This window comes from Amphiura filiformis, chromosome 2 (assembly GCF_039555335.1).
Source record: "Amphiura filiformis chromosome 2, Afil_fr2py, whole genome shotgun sequence".
Taxonomy (NCBI): Eukaryota; Metazoa; Echinodermata; class Ophiuroidea; order Amphilepidida; family Amphiuridae; genus Amphiura; species Amphiura filiformis.
The window spans coordinates 34770287-34789353 of NC_092629.1; the positions used below are offsets into that span (position 1 = coordinate 34770287).

At 37.7% G+C, this 19067-nt stretch overlaps 2 protein-coding genes across 2 annotated transcripts; both read left to right on the forward strand.

Annotated features, from left to right (window-relative positions):
- The first annotated feature begins 4480 nt into the window (after positions 1 to 4480).
- Positions 4481 to 8348, forward strand: LOC140140178 (uncharacterized). The gene is made up of 5 exons (XM_072162031.1): positions 4481 to 4493; positions 5758 to 5894; positions 6907 to 7195; positions 7357 to 7475; positions 7960 to 8348. The coding sequence occupies exons 1-5, from the start codon at positions 4481 to 4483 to the stop codon at positions 8173 to 8175; spliced, it is 774 nt and encodes a 257-aa protein (XP_072018132.1). The 3' UTR covers positions 8176 to 8348.
- Positions 8349 to 15579: 7231 nt separating this feature from the next.
- Positions 15580 to 16593, forward strand: LOC140140194 (uncharacterized). Its single transcript, XM_072162032.1, has one exon. The coding sequence runs from the start codon at positions 15580 to 15582 to the stop codon at positions 16591 to 16593; it is 1014 nt and encodes a 337-aa protein (XP_072018133.1).
- Positions 16594 to 19067: the final 2474 nt, after the last annotated feature.

A 19067-nucleotide genomic window follows, 5' to 3' on the forward strand; every position in this document is an offset into this window, starting at 1 on the left:
CTATAGATCCTTAAATATAAAGCACAAGAGCGGTTCTCGGGTTTCGCGGTTTTCGGCATACGCGCTTGGTGTGTAAGGTTGTTGGGTGGTGGTATGGTAGTAGGTGAAAAACCTCGCGGGGGTGTGTTTATATGTGAGTTTCTTTTCAGAACCATATGTTCGCAGCCAGGATGATGACTGGGGAATGTGGGGTGATGAAGAAGGAAATATATAACTATGGAAATGTAAAGAGGAAGGGAACATGCATTTCATTAATTATATTTTTTATATTATAAATTGGTAAATTAATAAAATGATGATCACATTGTTTATAAGGTAATTCATTGTCACAGTTTTAAGGGATTTAAGACAAGTAAATAAAGTAATGAATATTGAGATGAATTTTAATATACTAGCTCTTTTGTTTGAAGCTATAACGGTTACACAGGGTACATTTGTTTAAGACTCGTGTAGAAATACGAAACAAACAACAAGTTTACCCACATTATGTGTCTAAAGTATTTGATATTATATAAAGATTGATAAACAAGTATGATTGACAGTGTGTGTTAGGGACTAAGTCCCCGATCAAAGTCCTGTTAAAAATGCAAAGTAGCCTACATAGTCGATTTTTAACTCGGGCTTTCGCGATTAATAAACTGGTAGATTCTAAAATCAGAATTGTTCAGTATTGAAGTGCCATTATAATATGTTGCATTCAATAATAATTATAAGCCTCCGTATACTTTACTGTTACTGTCACTAATATAATTATATAAACTTTTTCATAACCATTTACTAGTGTTTTGATGTAATAAATATTTCAAGTTCAACTGAATGCGTTCATCATGATCAAACGTCAACCTATTTAAACACAAGCTAAACATATAGTTTGATATCTAAACATGTCGTTTAGCAAAACGATAGAGCTGTAACACTTTTTTAACACGTTAGGCGTTTAGCCAAATTGTTATTGTCGTCTACATGTACCTTGTCAGGTTACCATCTTGAGTAATGCAGAACTGCGTCATGCGATGAAAAGATGTCAAACGCGCTTGCAGATGCATGATATGCTAGTGTAAATTACTCTAAAAAACAAGCGAACATCCTGGGGACCACGGGGTAGATTTCCTATTTTTGTTATTGAACAACTTTTGTTCCATCAAACTGGCCCGGATGTTGTATCTCTCTGCCTCTTCTCCCATAACGGTGGTACTGCATGGTTAGTTCTTGAAACAGATTCATCAGGATCGTTCATAGTTCATTAGCCTGATAAAGGTTCTTTTTCAGATCCAATAAAATGATACTACTCACTCAGAAATATTCCTGTCAGGAATCTTGTTCACTCTGGTACTGGTGTTTCTAGATGTTTTTAGATCCGGCAACACTTCTGTCTGGTTTTGATGACGTCACCAAACTTTCTTGTTGCCGAGAATTTATGACCTGGAAATAAATTGTGTCCAGTCTGTAAGCCCCCTCGTCCTTGTTCATGGTGTCTTTCCCTCTATTTCTAATACAGATTGCTTCCTTTAGCCAGCGTGTTGTTTTGTCGCATTCTTGATCAATGACCTGAGTCTCTTCCCATGCACCCAATCATATGATTTTGGTGTGCAACATGTTCTGCAATAGCCGATTTGTGGATTTCTGAAGCTTGTCTTTTGGATGAACTTACATGTGCAACATGTTAGTTCATCCAAATGACAAGCGCGATCGATCGGCCGAGGTTATATATGAGACCCCGGGATATGAGATCCCGTGTCAGAATTGCCCCAAAACTTACATCGGTTAAACAGGTCGCTTGTTTGATAGGCTAACAGAACACAAATCAGAAAGTGAAAAGTGAGCTATTTTAACGTGTCTCACTGTCACGTTCGTGCAATGAGATAAAAGTGTTGATGAAGTAGAGTGCGTTTCAAAAATAAAAAGATATGCTTTAATAGTGACCGTAAGAAAGGCTCTACCATTGTCTACTATTAAAGCATATCTATACACGGATTGTTAATTGTCACTGCACGAATATTTTATCTCGGCACGAACGTGACAGTGAGACACGTTAAAATAGCCCCTGCTTGGTCACATCTTTCTGGTTGCAGATTTATTTGTCTGTGTGTAACTAAACCTTTCTATCATTATTACCGTTCCAGGTGGTGTTCTTCAGAGAATCCAGTTTGGTGGAATTGAACTAGCCTCCGGTTACATGTGGTTAACACCCCCTGATCTTCATCTTGCAGAAAAAGACAAAATAGGATTGCAGGAAGTCAACTATGAATCCTACATGGTTCTTAATGATTATGGAGAGAATGTGACAGACATGTTTAACCAAAGGTAACGGCATAGTGTCACCGTGATAAAGCCTTGTAGGTGTAGACTTTATATTGAAGAGGTGGTTGCTTCATCCATCAGGGTGTTCAAACACTCCCAATGGATTATAAGAGAATTGAAGAGAGGGAGGGAGGGAGGGTATGTGATAAACAAAATAGCAGAAGAAATGTCAGAAATGTAAGAACCTAGATTAGATTGAAGCAAGTCAACTCTGATTCCCACATGTTTTTTTTTTTTACAATCATATGGAAGATATGAAGTAGATGTTTGACCAAGGGTAGTATTAACTTATGTGAAGAAGAGGAAGGGAGGGATGGGTGAAAACACAATGTGGGATTGAAGAAAGCCGACTGTGATTACTACCAGTAGCATTCTGCCGTCTGCCGAATTCATAACGATATGATTGCTGCGTGGTTCATAATTATGATTATGATGGATAAATTATGTAAACTTGTCAAAAGGTCAGGTTTTAAAAAATGGTATAACTTGATGGTGGGATGAACTCGAAATTGTTTTAATAGGTGATTGTGCCTGCATATTCAACAATTTTAACTTCAATCAGGCAAAATTGGGCTATTTGTCTAAAACAATTGAGAAAATGTTGGCAAAATGTCTCAATCATATACAAGAAATTGCCAATTGATACCCCTCTACCTCTCCGCCCCCCCCCCATGCAGAAAAATCACTTACAGGTTTCTTACATTTTCATATCAAAGGTATGCAGCTTTTTACGAAGGAGATGAAAAAATCTACGATATAGCAGGGGTGGTGGCAACGGGACAAGGTCAGGATGTCTCTCAGAAGACAGCCCTTGCTATATGTCAGGCTGGGTTGCCGCTATCCCGTTGGATCGCCTCGTGGAGTGGTCGGAATTAGATTTTGGTGAAGGTAAGGATACTATCCTCATAGTCAGTGACGATACCGGGAATATTTCCGGGGGGGGGGGGGGTAAAGGGAATTTCAGGGGGGGGCAAAATCATCAAATTTTGCGCAAAATCGCCGCAAAAAGTGAAAACTTACGTAATTTTGGAGAGTCTGTCTCAAAAGTGGAGGGGGGGCGCAAGAAAAATGCTTTTTTAGGTCACAGCTACTTTATGATACAATAGGCCTACTACATGATTTATAAACTACTTTTACTTCATAAAAATGCAAAAGTTACAAACAGCTCCACAACTGGATGTCGGGGTGGCGGGGCCCAAATGGCAATCAAAAGGATCATATTATTTCCACTATTTTATTACCATTTTTCTTAAGTGCATATTTATTTATTTATTTACACTCAAAGCAAGCTGTGAAGGAAAATTCCTTAGCAAATCATCCCAAGGCTGAGAGAAAATATGTTAGTCCCTACCAAACTGACCCCTAAAGATTTAAATTATAGAGTCCGAAGTTTTTTTGTTTCACGGAAAACTGAAAGGTACAACACGGAAAATGACATTTTTGCATGGTTGAAAAATTAAATTAATTTATGTAATGATCAGCTTTCACATCTTTCTGATTTCTGAAAACAACATGCTCACATTTTCAAATAAACATTATTAAATCTTTGTGTGTAAGTTAGTTGAACAATATAGTATTTTTTGTGTTCTGGTATTTAAGTTCAGATCCGGGGTTCAGATATGCAATTTTATTTTGTGGGGGAAAAAAGCAGAAGTCATAAGTGTCTGAATTCCAACCAAATTGAACAGTTTTAGCCATATTCAAGATCAATCCAACTAAAGCAACTAGGGGGCCAATATTTGTAAAATTCAATTGGATTTCGTAATTTTCCACAATATTCAGCTGCATTTTAACATCAATCGACTATATCTAGTTCCACTCACAGTGTTATCACCCATAATGTTTATGAGTACAATGGTAAGAATATTTTCATGGGGTGAAATATGGACTGTTCCATTCAACAAGGCTTTCCCGAGTTGAATGGGACAGTTCATATTTCATCGAATGAAAATATTCTTTCCATTGAACAAATAAAACATTCAACATTTTGTTTTATATAACTCATTTCAAAATTCTTTTTCTTTCACTTAAATTTATGAATCACCCAAAAAACAAAATAAATTAAAAATATATTACAATTTACAAACTGTATTTATTTTAGAAGCGACACCCATACCTATAATCGGCGAGTCGGGGTAGTCTTCGTGTGGGATATACACTCGCGTCTGTAAGCGTTGCTATGGTAGCTGCGAGTGAGTGCAATGGAAAAGGGACTATTGCGTGGACGCGGAATGTAATAGTCTATAAATAGCAACAATAATCAATAGTAATTGACCAATCAAATGATAAGAATGTTTGTATAATAGTCTATAAATAGCAACAATAATCAATATTCTATTACCCCCACGACCCATTATTCAAAATCGCGCACTGTGAGAATGGAATGTCAGGGGTGTGTTATTGTATGTGCATACCTGCTTATAGGGGAGAATGGAATGTTAGGTTGTGTTATTGGAATGTGCATACGCTTTGGTTACGGTATGTGCTCCACCTTGAGGTAAACAACTTGAAATATTTGGGCAAAAAAATTGATATTTTCTCTTTAAATCACACTATTTTGTGGTAATAGAATAGAAATAAAGGGTGCAGCATTATCCTTTACACGCAAATAATGTGTCCTCGGCAGTAAAACGTTTAAATAATGGGTTCGGCTGCGCCTCACCCATTATTTACGTTTTACTGCCTCGGACACATTATTTTCGTGTAAAGGATCATGCATTACCCTTTATTTCTTAAAGAGGAACAAATGTTGGCCTGGTCAACTGGCCAGTTGGTAGACGACCTTGTCCTTATAGATCACACTTCTGTATACTTGTATACATGTCTGGACTTAGGTGGTGTCTGGACTGACATGCCCTGGGCCACATAACTCAATTATGTAGTTCATTATTCCAGATGTGCTTGTTCCTCTTTAAGTAATTGACCAATCAAATGATAAGAATTTTTGTATGAGTTATATAAAACGGGCTATTTCATTTGAAATCCACACTCCCCATGGTAGACATGACCTTAATCTTTCGCGCAGGGAGTGTGAATTTCAAAGGGTTACCTGAATGGGTGAGTCCATTTGAAATCTACACCACCTGTGTGGAAGATTAAGGACATGTCTTTCAGGGGTGTATGGATTTCAACTGGAATAGCACAGAAAGTTTTCCATTTATTATGTAGCCTTGTTCAAGGCCTTCCTCATGACCATTTTCGGGCTCGCCAAGTCAGTGAGGGCCACAGATTACGGCTACTAATGACCGTGCGTAAAAACGTCGCCCTACGGGCTCGCAGGCTCAATCCGAGTTCGATCGTTCGACTTAGGCATGATTATAAGCAGCCGCAGTCTGTGGCCCTCATATCATGGACTTGGCGAGCCCAAAAGTAGTGATAGGATTCAAGTGGCCTTGAACAAGGCTATTTATTATCAAGCAAATTAAAAAGATGACTCCTCTGCGTGTTTCTCTACAGCACCATATGAGTTCCAACACCTAATAGATGAGGAATACCCTCCAGAATATATAATAACGGATTACAACCAAGGATTCTTTCCTGATGTACATGCTAAACTTGTAGGCCTACCGGGTAAAAACCTCAAGTTTAACAAGGTAAGGGACCGTGAAAATGTGTGGTTATTTTTTTCAGGCCCCCCCCTTAGGAGGGTCAAAAATTTTCAGCCCCCCCCCCTTTTTTTGCATCAGGCCCCCCTTACAAGTGTTTGTGAACGGGGATAGGCAGTGGGTTCATGGCTCTTCATTTTGCCAACAGAGTGGGACAATTTAGACTTTCTCCTTGCTTCATTTAGAATTATGTACAATTAATCTGATCAACTTTTGCACATTGTATCACAATTAATCTGATCAACTTAATCTGATAAAATTAATCTGATCAACTTTTGCACATTGTATCACAATTGCAAAGCTTTGAAAAAAAACCAACTTGTTGACAACTTGTGTGTTTTGCATAACACTAAGCCTTTATGTCAGTCTTCAAAAAATGTCCAGATTTTAGGAATCAATTTTGCTCAGATGACATGTGCAAAAAGTGCATGCAAAAGTATACATTTTTCAGGAATTTTGCAACCATTTCAGGAGTTTTTGACAACACTTTTTGACATAGCTTTCTAACTTATGAATTCACGGTTGTTTGATGTGATCATTTATTAATTTTTCTAACAAAAAACATATGTTCAATTCTAAGACCTGGGCAATACCAACAGCTATCATACTAATACACATATATTTTAAAGCTATTTTTAAACAAGATTTTCGTTTCTATATCAAATTATTCATCTTTTTCTGCTTTTTTGTGGTAATGCTTATTCTTTAAACTGTATATTGGTGTGATAATTGAGGGCGCTATTTACATATTTTTAATTTAAATTAGCTAAATAATATGACTTATTCCTTACATTTCGTGATAAAAAGTTTTTTGAAAATGTTCTTGCCATTTATTATTAATTTTTCTGATGTTCAAATACCATTATACAAGTGTCTACCCCTTATAATGATGTAAACAAGATTTAAGATAAACAGTGCCATCATTGTTCAACTTTTCTTTAAATTGACACAGTTTTACATTACATCAAACAACAATGAATTGTGTTTTCACCCAATACAGGTAGTGCGGAACATTGACCAATCTGGCGACAAAGTAGTTGTGACCACAGAAGGCAAACATCAATACACCGCTGATTATGTCCTGGTCACCTTCGGCATTGGAGTCATCCAACAAGGAGAGGTTACTTTCACTCCAGATCTTCCACCATGGAAGACGGAGCAGATCTTCCGCTATCAGAGGGGCACCATAGATTCAATCTTTCTGAGGTTTTCCAGCAGCTTCTGGGGGGATAAAGAGTGGATATATCATGCTAGCGAGCGTAATGATGTAGACCGTCATTATTACCCAGGTTAGTGATGAATACAGGTACTAACATCCACAACATGCTCATCTATCAGGGCACACTTCCTTAATCCTAATACATTTGTACATGTGTTTTTTGACGAAAATGTAGGTTTTAAAATTCAAAACCTCAAGTGTTCCTTACAATATTTTTCAAATTCTATCCAGTGTTCTTGAATCTAGAAGCAGAGGGCTACTATGCTGACAGCAAGATGCTAGTGGCCTTTGTCACCGGTGAGGAGGCTCTCAGGGTAGAAGGACTGACAGATGGACAAGTTGCAAATGAGGTAAGTCAATCAATGAACTAATCAATCAATCAACTAATCAATCAACTAATTAATCAATCAAAATTTGCATCAATAGTATTTGATATTTCAGGTAGTGCAAAAAACCTAATGAGCAAATCAATTAATCAGTATATTAAGAGGCCAATTTCACATCCATATGTATCACAGTATCCAACTTTGGATCATTAAACCACAATACACAATGTAAACATGGGTAATGGTATTTAATGATTGAATTCAGCATGTCCACAGTAGCCCATGAAACTGAGAAACTTATAAGAAAGTTTAAAGTCCCTGGCGATAAATTTAGCCAAAAAAATGTGCAATTTACCGCGTTTTCCCATGTGACGTGGGGCCTTTCAGAAACAAAGTGTAGGAAAGGAGATGTATCAGTCAATCAATCACATCATAGTAAAACATAGATGGTTACACATACTTGATCCACAGAATAATGCCACGTACATGACATCTATTATATTTCTAGATTCTTGCAGTCTTGCGATCCATGTTTGGAGCAGAAACGGTATCCACCTTGGAAGAAATCTATGTTGAACGTTGGGCATCTGACCCCTTCCACTACGGTCTATTCTCAACATGGCCTGTTCCTTCCAATGTCCCAGTAGATGCAGCTCAGCGTCTCCGTGCCAAAGTTGGCCGCATATTCTTCGCCCAACAAGCTAGTGACCCCTTTATTGGGTAGCCCTCTGGAAGCGTTGGGGCTAGTATTACGGCTGTGGAGCAAATGTCGGCTTGTATCCAGGGCGAAGAGTGTCTAGAGTATGAGCCGGACATGAGTGGAAATATCGGGATGGGAGGGGTTGATGATGATGATGATGATGATGATGATGATGATGATGATGATGATGATGATGATGATGATGATGATGATGATGATGAATTGTATAAGTGTATACGTGTACCAAAAGGCAAAACTAGAAAGAATATGCCTGCAAGTGATAAAGCCACTGGGACTAAGGAGTAAACATAGGTAAAAACGCTGATCTGTGTAGGGTACCTATAGGAAAATGTACCTTTTTTATGATTGGTTATTGGCTGCAATGCAGTCGAATTCAATAGGCAACAAATGGGCTATTTTATTTGAAATCCACACATACTCTGTGGAAGAAGACACATTATATCACAAATTCAGTTGAACTAGGAAGTCAAACCAGGCTATCATGTTAACCCCATGAGAACTACCTGCCGATTGGCCAAAATGAATATTGTGTTCAATTTTGAACCAATCAAGGAGGGTATTAATAAGATCATCTGCAAATGCAAGTTTGACCATAATAATTCAAAGCCTAGGCATAATTGGCAATTGAAATGAGCGTTTCAAGTTATCAACCAATCAGAAATGCTGTTAGATGACCAGTAGTGTCCAGGGGTTAAAATAAACACAACATAAAAATAAAGTCCTCACTCATATACTGCATGTTATGGCAATATGTTTGATATGGTGCAGAATCTCCAATTTGATTCTGTGCCAATTTGCTACCGATTTTGATACGAGTCTATGGAATTTGGTGCACTTTTTAAAAGTTGCAAATTAAAAGGAGCATGTATGCAGACGTGCATGCAGAGGTTAATTGCAGAGCGTGACCATGGGCAGAGCCGGAAACGTCCGCTACGTTATATCTGAGACTATCAGGTATAGTCTCGGGTAATATAGATCGCAAAATGTCCCGTATGTACAGCGATAAAACAGTGTAACAATGCACGTGTTTCAAATTAGCAATTGAATAAACCGTTTCTCTGCATGGGTACTTGCGACAGTCGACAGTGACTCGCCTCGGGCAAACGCGCTTGGCCATGCCTAGCAATAATCCAAGTACTGCATGGTCATATTGATTTGCAACTTTTCAGAATTATATAGAATCTTTCTCAAGGGGAGTGGTTTTCATATACAATAGCCCAGTAATACTAGTCTTGTTGCACAGATTAAAAAATATAAATACAATTATTTTCATTAATAAAATTACACATCATCTACAAATTTGTCCAGGCTTGCATGTCCATTGAGGGCCAGTTGTTTAAAGCCAGTGATCCCGACCCGGATCTCTGATTTATATAAAACTGTTCATTCAAAGGTAAATTTGGGTTGTTTTTTTAATTGGTTAACAGTAAAAGTAGTGAAACCGAGTTGTAAGAAGTAGTGAAAACAATAAAATTGAGTTCTAAGATAATTCATGTGTTTGTTTGTCCTTTTACTTAGATGTGGTGGTGGTGGTGTTGTTGATTGATCTCACATTAGAAGTACGTCATATCCCTACACTTATAAGGGCAATTTCGTGGAAGAAACTTAAGAACATAGATTAAACTCTGCCATTTGATTCCTGACTGGGCATTACGTTACTTAATTCCTTCAAGTTACATCCATTGGAATAATACCAACAGAATAGAATAAAATGACTGACTGACAATATTGCCACGGATTTTTCCTTCAAACACACCATTAATGAAGTAAGCACCTTATGCTGGTTTCATACTTTCCTGCTGCTTGCCACGTTCCCTGGCCAAGTAAAGGTATACCTTTTTTTTTTTGCTCTACGATATCATTTGGTCGAGTTATGGGCGCTTGAGTGACTTCAAGTCGGATTTTGAAAGTTGCACTTAGCTCCTATTCCAGCCGAATACGTTGTACTGTGACTTGAAGAGTTCTTGGAAACAGAGGGGGTGGATACTCTCGACTGGCCTGCAAAGAGCCCTGACCTTAATTCACTGGAACACTTGTGGGACACTCTTAAGAGGAAAGCTAACAAGGCACTCAAGTCTGACACCACCTTAGAAGGCCTTCGACGCATCCTGCTCAGGAAATGGTGAGACATTGACCAAGGAAAGATAAGACATCTTGTTCAGAGCATGCGACGACGAATCCAGGCAGTGATAGGAATTGATGGTGGACACACCAAGTATTGAGATGTCAGCAGAAAAAGTTCATGAGATAAGTCAGAGATAAATAAAGCGTAGCAAGTATTGAAGATGGAAGTCGAAGGAGTAAAATAAAGTAAAGTTCATGGTTAAAGTTCACGCATTTGGCTTGAATAGGAGCTATAAGTGCAACTTTCAAAATCCGACTTGAAGCCACTCAAGCGCCCATAACTCGACCAAATGATATCGTAGAGCAACAAATGAGGTATCAAAATGCGCAGGAGAAAGCTGCGCTTTATATACATTATTAAATGGGTTTTTGCTATAAATTTCAGTTCCTGATATATCTGACCATCTATAATCGTTTCGATACTTTCTGGGTTGAGTTTAGTATAAATAGTAGTAGTCGCTACGTGCACCAATCTTCATCTTCCACACACTTCGCTGCTACCCACGCTTGGTTGATAAGCTCTCGTGATATGTTTCTAAAGTTTTGTTCTCGCAGAAGCCTGTAGGCTGCTTCTTGATCCTGGATAACAAAAGTATAATTCTTAAGTGATCGTTGGCCAGGAAAATCCTCGCCCTCGTACCTGATCTTGAATCAAAACTCCTACTTAGCCGAGTTTCAAACCCGTTTTTATTTTTGAAGGTCTGTACTTAAACCTTTCTTGCATTTTCTTGATGGGCTGTACGATCGACACGCGGTTGTTTGATGTATATAGCTTCATTATTAACTAAATGCAAACTATAGATGGCGCTATTTATTCTAAATCATATTTCTTTATTTGCAAGGGGTAGGTGATTAAGGGGTGGGGTATGAACCTTTGGACAGTATTTATTGTGGGACATTAGAGCACATCAGACATATCGAATTGCATTCTGAATACGAAGAATGTCCTTCTGATATCAAATAATTTTGATTTTTGAAATTCGCAATGTAATACACATTTTATGGCAAATCATTAAAATTGATATTTTTGATATTTAACAGTACTTGAAGTAAACTTTATAAATCTGATGATTTATACTTAAAGTGTATGTAGGTGGGATGAAAAGCCGACGATCAATTGAAAATTTGTACCTTCAGATTGAAGATATGGATTTTTTCCCAAAACACCAAAAAAATTAGGTCTTTTTGGGAAAAAATCCATATCTTCAATATGAAAGGTCAAAATTTTCAATTGACCGTCGGCTTTTCCTCCTGCTACATACACTTTAAGAATATATCATTAGATTTATATAATTTACTTCGAGGACTGTTATATATCAAAAATTTGAAAAATATCAAATTTTTATAATTTGTCATAAAATTTGTATTATATTGTGATTTTCAAAAATGAAAATTATTTGATATCAGAAAGACATGCTTCGTATTCAGAATGCAATTCGATAGGTCCGAGGTGCTCTCATGTCCCACAAAAAATACTATCGAAACGCAATAAACGCTCATTTTAGATCCCTTAATACTGCCATTAAAACAGCTGGAATAGGTGAAACAAGCAACAAGGAAATTTTATAAACACATTTTATCAAACAATAAAAGGAGTTGTTTGTATTAAAAGCTTGAAAGAGTAATTTCTAGTAACTAAATAGCATCACCAATTTTGTCATTAATAGATACATGTTATATCCGAAAAAGCTATTAAAATGCTATAAAAGTGAGTAATTTTGTAAAAGAAGGAAAATTATAGTTAAGAATGACTCAAAAGCATCTGTATACATTAGCATGATATCACATTTAGCTATGATGTTTTGTTTGAAAAACTAATAAATGATCCCATCAAACAATATGAGCACATGGCAGGTTTTGAAATTGGTGCCCAGAAGGTTTTGATTCCAAAGGTCAAAAGTTCATACAGAATTGGGCAGGAACTTGTGGCCCCTGAACATGTTTAACCAAACCTGTCAATACGTTACATAGCAGGTTTTGCTTTAAGCATGTTCAGGGGCAAATGACACATACGAGTTTATCCCTCATAGGTTTTCGGGTGTAGCCTCTGGCTAGCGACTGTAGTATGAAACAAGCTTATCACTTACCATAGGTTGCGGTTATACCTGAGAATATTCAGGTATAATTGTCTCGGGTTATACTCTCCGATCCGGAGACTAAGTCTGTTAACATGCTCCATGTAGGATGTTCGTAACATTGGTTTTATCTCATTCCGTAGACATCTCGAACATAAGTAGCATGTACAATGAGTAAAGTATCAAAACTTCCAAACACCTCAACACTTTATAACGTCAGTTTTTGAATAGTTTACTTTTTGCTTTTATCCCAAGGAGTGGTAAGTGATCGACCAGCCAATACTGGATGGAAATAATTGTGATGTTCTATTTAAAGGAAGTCTCCGGCACTCATATTGACCATAAAAACGATTTAATACAGCCGTCTCTCAACAAGCGATATTCAAAATTCCTGCGCCGAAATTGTCCAGTGCAATGAGGTCCCGGTAATACAATGAAGGCTGGCAACAATTGAGCACAAATAACCATGACGTCATTACATTAGACAATTTCGGCGCGAAAAGTTTGAATATCGCGTGCTGAGAGCCGGCTGTTTTTATGGTCAATATGAGTTTGTTTTAAATAAAACCAGGTGATTCGTGCTTGATAATTATTTTTCCAACATATAAGACATAATGTTGTGATTGCCGTAGACATCCTTTAAATTAGATGCCATAGGTTTTTAGCAGTTTGCATTAGGCACTCATTTTGTCCAGTATCAATATCGATGCCCCGATATATGCCGATAGCTCTTTTTACTATAGACGAATCTAAATTCACGCATTCCTACACCTGACTAGCAGCCTTTAGTTGGGTAGCCGTTGGCTACAATGCACTCAAAATGTGAAATGATTCGGCCTTGGCGGAAATTTTAAACTGCATTCCATCACCCGTTTGACACCTTGATACATAATAATCGGATTAACTACACGCGGTATCTATGCTTTGATGTACTTCTCGTCCTTGCATCTTCTCTAGGTGTTAGGCGGCTTTTATTTGCACAATTGGACGCTCAAAACACTAGGTTGGTGCTAGCGGCTACCCAAAGATGTCCGACCAAATCCTGACCATGACTTGGCTCGTTGGATTCGTCTATAGACGAATCCAAATACACGCATCCCTACACCTGACTTGCAGCCTTTAGTTGGGTCCCCGCCGGCTACAATGCATCCAAAATGTGAAATGATTCGGCCTTGGTGGAAATTTTAAACTGCATTCCATCACCCGTTTGACACCTTCCGGGAAAACACAGGTAGACAAAAGATTGATTTAAGTTTACAACACAATACAGTTCCAACAGTTGTGCAAATAAAAGCCGCCTTACACCTAGATAAGGTCGAGGAGGGTTAATAGAATAATACAATAGAGATAATTCCGCAGGTAATCCCGTCGCATGTATTCAAAGATGTACAAATGGATGAACAAAAGGACTATATATGTATAGATGCGACAGGATTACCTCTATTGTATATATTATTCTATTAACCCTCCTCGTCTTTGCATCTTCTCCAGTCCAGGTGTTAGGCGGCTTTTATTTGCACAATCGGGCGCTCAATACCCCAGGTTGGTGCTAGCGGGAAACCAAAGATGGCCGACCAAATCCTGACCATGACTTGGCTCGTTGGATTCGTCTATACCTCATAAATATTTATTAGGTAATCCAAACATCTTATGATAACGCCAGCGTCCGAGTACGGTATTTTGACTACTTCCCCGCGCCTGTGCAATTACTCGCACGCGGGGAAGTAGTAAAAACTTGAAACAACAGAGAGTGTCAAATCTGGGTTCTAGATTTCTGATGGTATAAACACCTCCGTTCTTTTGGAGTAAAGTGTGACGATGATCCGAGTCTATGGATCACAAAATGCCTCTTTAAAAAATTATTGTTATACAATTAGGGGCTGTGCAATAATTATGAGCCCGGGGGGGGTAAAATTTCCAAATGGCTCGCCAAAAATCGCTTGCCCCCCCTCTCGGCTTGCTCCCCCCCTTTTCGGCTCGCCAAAAATGTCTTGCCTCCCCCCAATTTTACCCTCCCCCACGGCTCATAATTATTGCACAGCCCCTTACATTACTCCTATATTTTGGCTATACATTGGTTCGCTTGAAGTTTGGTAGTGACGTCAATACTGTTTTGTGGTTGTGCCGCAAGCGGGCCGTCAAGCCGTTCCAAATTATAAATATTATTTCGAGAAAGTATAAATTTAACAAAGTTCTCACGACTTACGTTGTGGAGGTTGGTGGCCTGCGACCAGCATCCACTGGTCTTCAATGCCGACTGATGTTTTGGTTGGTAGCGGGAAATTGGATCATCTGACCGGAAGTAGCAACTGGTGATGACCTCCGACGGTCAGGTGAATGGATGACCGAGTCATAGGTGGGTGGAAGGTGGTGGCGCCCCTTGTCTCTGTTTCGGATCACTCTCATTGCGTTTGATTTGTATGGCTTCCTTGACGCCTCTGCGAAACCAGTTCTCTTCCCTGTCCAGAATTATCTTCAATATCATTTTAAATGTAGTTTAGTTGCAATAAAATATGTGTATTCTATGCTGATGCTTGTATACAACAAAGAAGCAACATGCTTCTGCATCATCATTACACTTTCTTGTATATCAGCTTTGTGCAAACATCCTACTTTTGTGTAGCCTTGATCAAGTCTTTCTCCTCACTACCCCTGCAGAGCACAGTATACCTGGGGTAAAGTATGATAAGAAAGTCCACTATCTAGCAATTCAAATGTCAAATAGATTTTCACAAAGTGATGATGGTAAATAATTATTTTGAAAGAATAGATAACTTCAAAACTTTGGAAAGAAATAGAAATTTTTGGAAGATGTGGCAAAGCTTCCATGAATTTTAGTGGACGCCAAAGGACTTGAAACAAGTCTTTCTTTTGTGATGGATGCACCAAATTAGCGTAATTAGCTAAAATGATTTTGTTTCAAATGTCACTTGCTTTTATATCCCAAAATCTGGAACTAAACTTGTTATTAATTCATTAAAAATGACCAAATTATATTCATAGTAAACACAAAAAGCACATAAAGGGTTAATAATGTATTTTTGTTAATTTAATTGTATTAAATTGCAAGCACCTGTGTGCATATTATTGAAATTTGCAAAATTGAGTTTTTATTTGTTTTTGTTTTTTTAACATATTAAAAACAATACCATTAACTTGATGTTAGTGAACCAGGTGGGTACTTTCATCAGGCTGTACCTACGTAAAAATGACAAGTCAATTAAATGGATTTAAATTGATCTGCAATACCACAACTACCAAGTTCAAACTGTTATCTTGTGAAAATTGGTTCTTCCAACAGATTGATACATTCAAGATGACAATGCTATCACAGACAGAAGCTCTTTGGTTCCTCAAATACATTTTGAAGGTAACGTCTGTCCAAGAAAAGCTGACCAATGACAAAGCTGCCTTTCTGGATGAAATCATTAACATCTACCGGCAGAAGATTCCATTTCAAACGATAACTGTAATATCCAGGACAGACGAAGATCAACATCTATCTTCAATGGATGACATCAAGGCACAAGTTCTTAGTACTCAAGGAGGCCTCTGTTATGATCACAACATCTTCATGAAGCATCTTCTGGAAGCATTAGGTTTTGAGGTTTGTCTCAATGCATGTGACATAGGACTGAATGGTGTACGTAGCCATGTATCAGTTCTTGTTAAAAACTTAGTGAAGACTGGGGATAATTACTATGTTGATGTTGGCACAAGAGATCCATTCTTCCAAGCCATTTCACTGGATTTTGACAAAGAATCACCAGTGTACAAGTGTGGTTTCCAGGTCTATAAATTTGTCAAAGAAAGTGAAGAGATCAGTTGGTGGCAGAAGGTCAATAGGTCATATTCAACTGTATCCCTAAATAAGAAAGACATCATATTTGATGGTTGGAAGAAGTTTATGACTTTCACATTGGAGCCAAGGGAAATTGAGTACTTCAGAGATCACATGCTCAAGCACTATGTGACACAGAACCCTCCTTTGCCTAGAGTCACTCTTCTCCAGCTAATGCGTGCAGTGGCCTATCCTGGGCAGAAGTTAGTAGCTATCCTTGGTACAACCCTACTTCATGAAAATGATGAAGGGAAAATTGAGAAGACTAAAATTAGATCTAAAGAAGAACTTGTAGGTCTCTATGGGAAGTATTTCCCCCAGTTTCCTGCTGATTTGGTTGAACTTGCTATTGACAAAATGAAGTACAACTTTGAAAAGTGAAGAATAAATTAACTTGGTGAGAAGCAAGAATAGTGACTTATGGGTTTACATTTGGTACAGCTGTTCGTCGATAAAATACTGCCGGACAAAAGACTACATGGAGAAAGTTGATTTTTTTTTTTTGCATCAACTTCAGTTTCAAATCAAATAATACCAACAATGTTTACCATTAAACTTAAGGCATTTGACTATGGTGGGAGAGGTTGCGGGTTTGATGGCTAGTACGCTCTTGTGTAAAAATTGAGTTAGCTTGCAATTCCCCTGGACAAGGAACTTACTGCTAATTGTCTCGTTGTAACCCGTAAATATCCTGGGTGCGAAGGTCAATTATGGAATGTCTATGTTACGAGCCGCACTGACTCAAGGCCAAAATCACCTCTTGCCCAAATTCACACGAATGCACAACACAAATACACTGTTTGATTAAGCTAACAAAATCTAAGTCTTTAATTGAAAGTAAAATATGATTGATACAATATATGACAACAAATGATACAAAAAAATCAAACAATAATAATCACTCTTTTATCTAATTAGTACTTAGCCAACATTCTTCTTCTTGAAGATAACAGAGTTCTTGCAATGTTCTGGACAGCTGATGTAACTATCCTCATTCACTTGTCCTGCGTTTGCATATAAATATCCATACGAACAAAATCCTCACATGAAAATCATGATGCTGCTTTCTCCAATCACTTATCTTCTTGTGCTGCTTTCTCCAAAAATATATCTCTGTGCGCTGCTTTCTCCAAAATTGCTTTCTTTCACCAATCACTCTTTCTCCAGGAAATAGGCTTCTTTAACACTGCTCCGCTGTATTTGACAGATGTGTTGTTTTAAAATACCAGACTCCAGCAAGTCGACAGAATAACTTTAATCCTTTGATGAGGAGGAGCACATTCGTGTACTCATAAATCTCCTTCGTTGCTGTATTAAAATAGCTCAATTATTGGCTATGTAAACTGGTTAAAATGTACTTCTTTTTTGAAGCACGAAGACCAACACACAACCAATTTGGGGGGTGGGGGGGAATCCCAAAATGACTTTACACACCAACTCTTGCAAGTGCAAGGGGTTTCCCATCTCATGAAATACTTTCAGCTTGTAAACAAAGCTAAATAATTAAATTAAATTACTCAGGGTACATCACACTAGGGTGTGAGCTTCTTAGCTTCAAGTCCCTGTGATATCGTTTAATGATTTGTGGAATGATATGTAGTGGTCGGCGAAAACCTGTAAAGTGTGCTGAGGCTTGTGGATCAATGTCTTAGCAAATGTAACATGCGATTACTATCACTAGGTAGCATATGATCAGTAGCTGGCACCTGATTACTATCTTCAGTAGATAGCATCTCATTACAATCTTCAGTAGATAGTATCTGATTACTCTCTTGTGTAGACATTTAGTATCTGATTACTATTTTCAGTAGATAGCATCTAAATATTACTTTCAGTAGATAGCATCTGATATCTTCACTAATATATAGAGCATGATATGATATGTGACCATGAGTAATTTAATTTGATCATTTAACTTTGAACTTTTTTTACATTTACAGCTATTTCATGAAACTGTGTGCTCAGGCATGGCTCAGGTGTATTGAGGTGGAAACTGCATAGATGGTTTATAAGAGAATCGTTTTGTAGCCAAACTTTTCCATATGGACTTGTCAGTAAAACTGACACAGTTGAATGAAGGAAGAAGGGGCTATCAACTTAACGATTGATGTTAATATCAAATTGGAGCTTATTAAAAAAATCGGCACTTACTTTAATGTGCAAGGTTGAAAGTCCAGGTTGAGACACACTATTCACTGTCGTAGTGCACGTTAGAATATGACCCTTGCTAGGTCAACTGGCTCACGCTTTCCTTTGTTACGAACCACTGATCAAAATGATCACAACACAAAGCCTATGGCATATCAAAATTCAGAATAGATGTATGAGCCCATGCTTGAATCAGTACGTACCAATGGTTACTAACATGCACTACGACAGCAAATTGAACATTCATCATTAAAGACAAGTACACCAAATATGATTGTCATAGTATTTCAATATTTCATTGCTGACAGTATTATACTCACAAAGTTTCTCAAAATAAAATATACAAACAATATCAATATATATGAGCAATAAAACAAAAAAAGTTTGATATCTAGGTAGCTGGCTATATTGCATACACAGAGGGCTATTCCAGTTGACATCCATACACTCCCTATGGAAAATTTTGGGTCAAAATATAAAAGTTGATACCAAATTTTCATAAATTTTGAAAAATTTGAAAACATTTTGTAAAATTTGAAAATTTTGCAGAAAAATAATGAAAAAAACAGGGTCATCAGTGACAGATTATTAGAAATTTTCCCAATTTTTTTGAAAAATAGGGGGTCTTTTGGTGACAGGAAAACAAAAAATGGAGTCATTGGATGAGAGGAGTTCAGTAAAACAAAAAAGGGGGTCATGGGTGAGAG

Bases quoted from the DNA above. Each gene is read 5' to 3' on its own strand.
- LOC140140178 (XM_072162031.1), top strand. The intron at 5,895-6,906 runs GTAAGGGACCGT...CACCCAATACAG, and splicing joins AAAACCTCAAGTTTAACAAG to GTAGTGCGGAACATTGACCA. The intron at 7,476-7,959 runs GTAAGTCAATCA...TTATATTTCTAG, and splicing joins ATGGACAAGTTGCAAATGAG to ATTCTTGCAGTCTTGCGATC.
- LOC140140194 (XM_072162032.1), top strand. From the start codon at position 15,580: ATGACAAGTCAATTAAATGGATTTAAATTGATCTGCAATACCACAACT.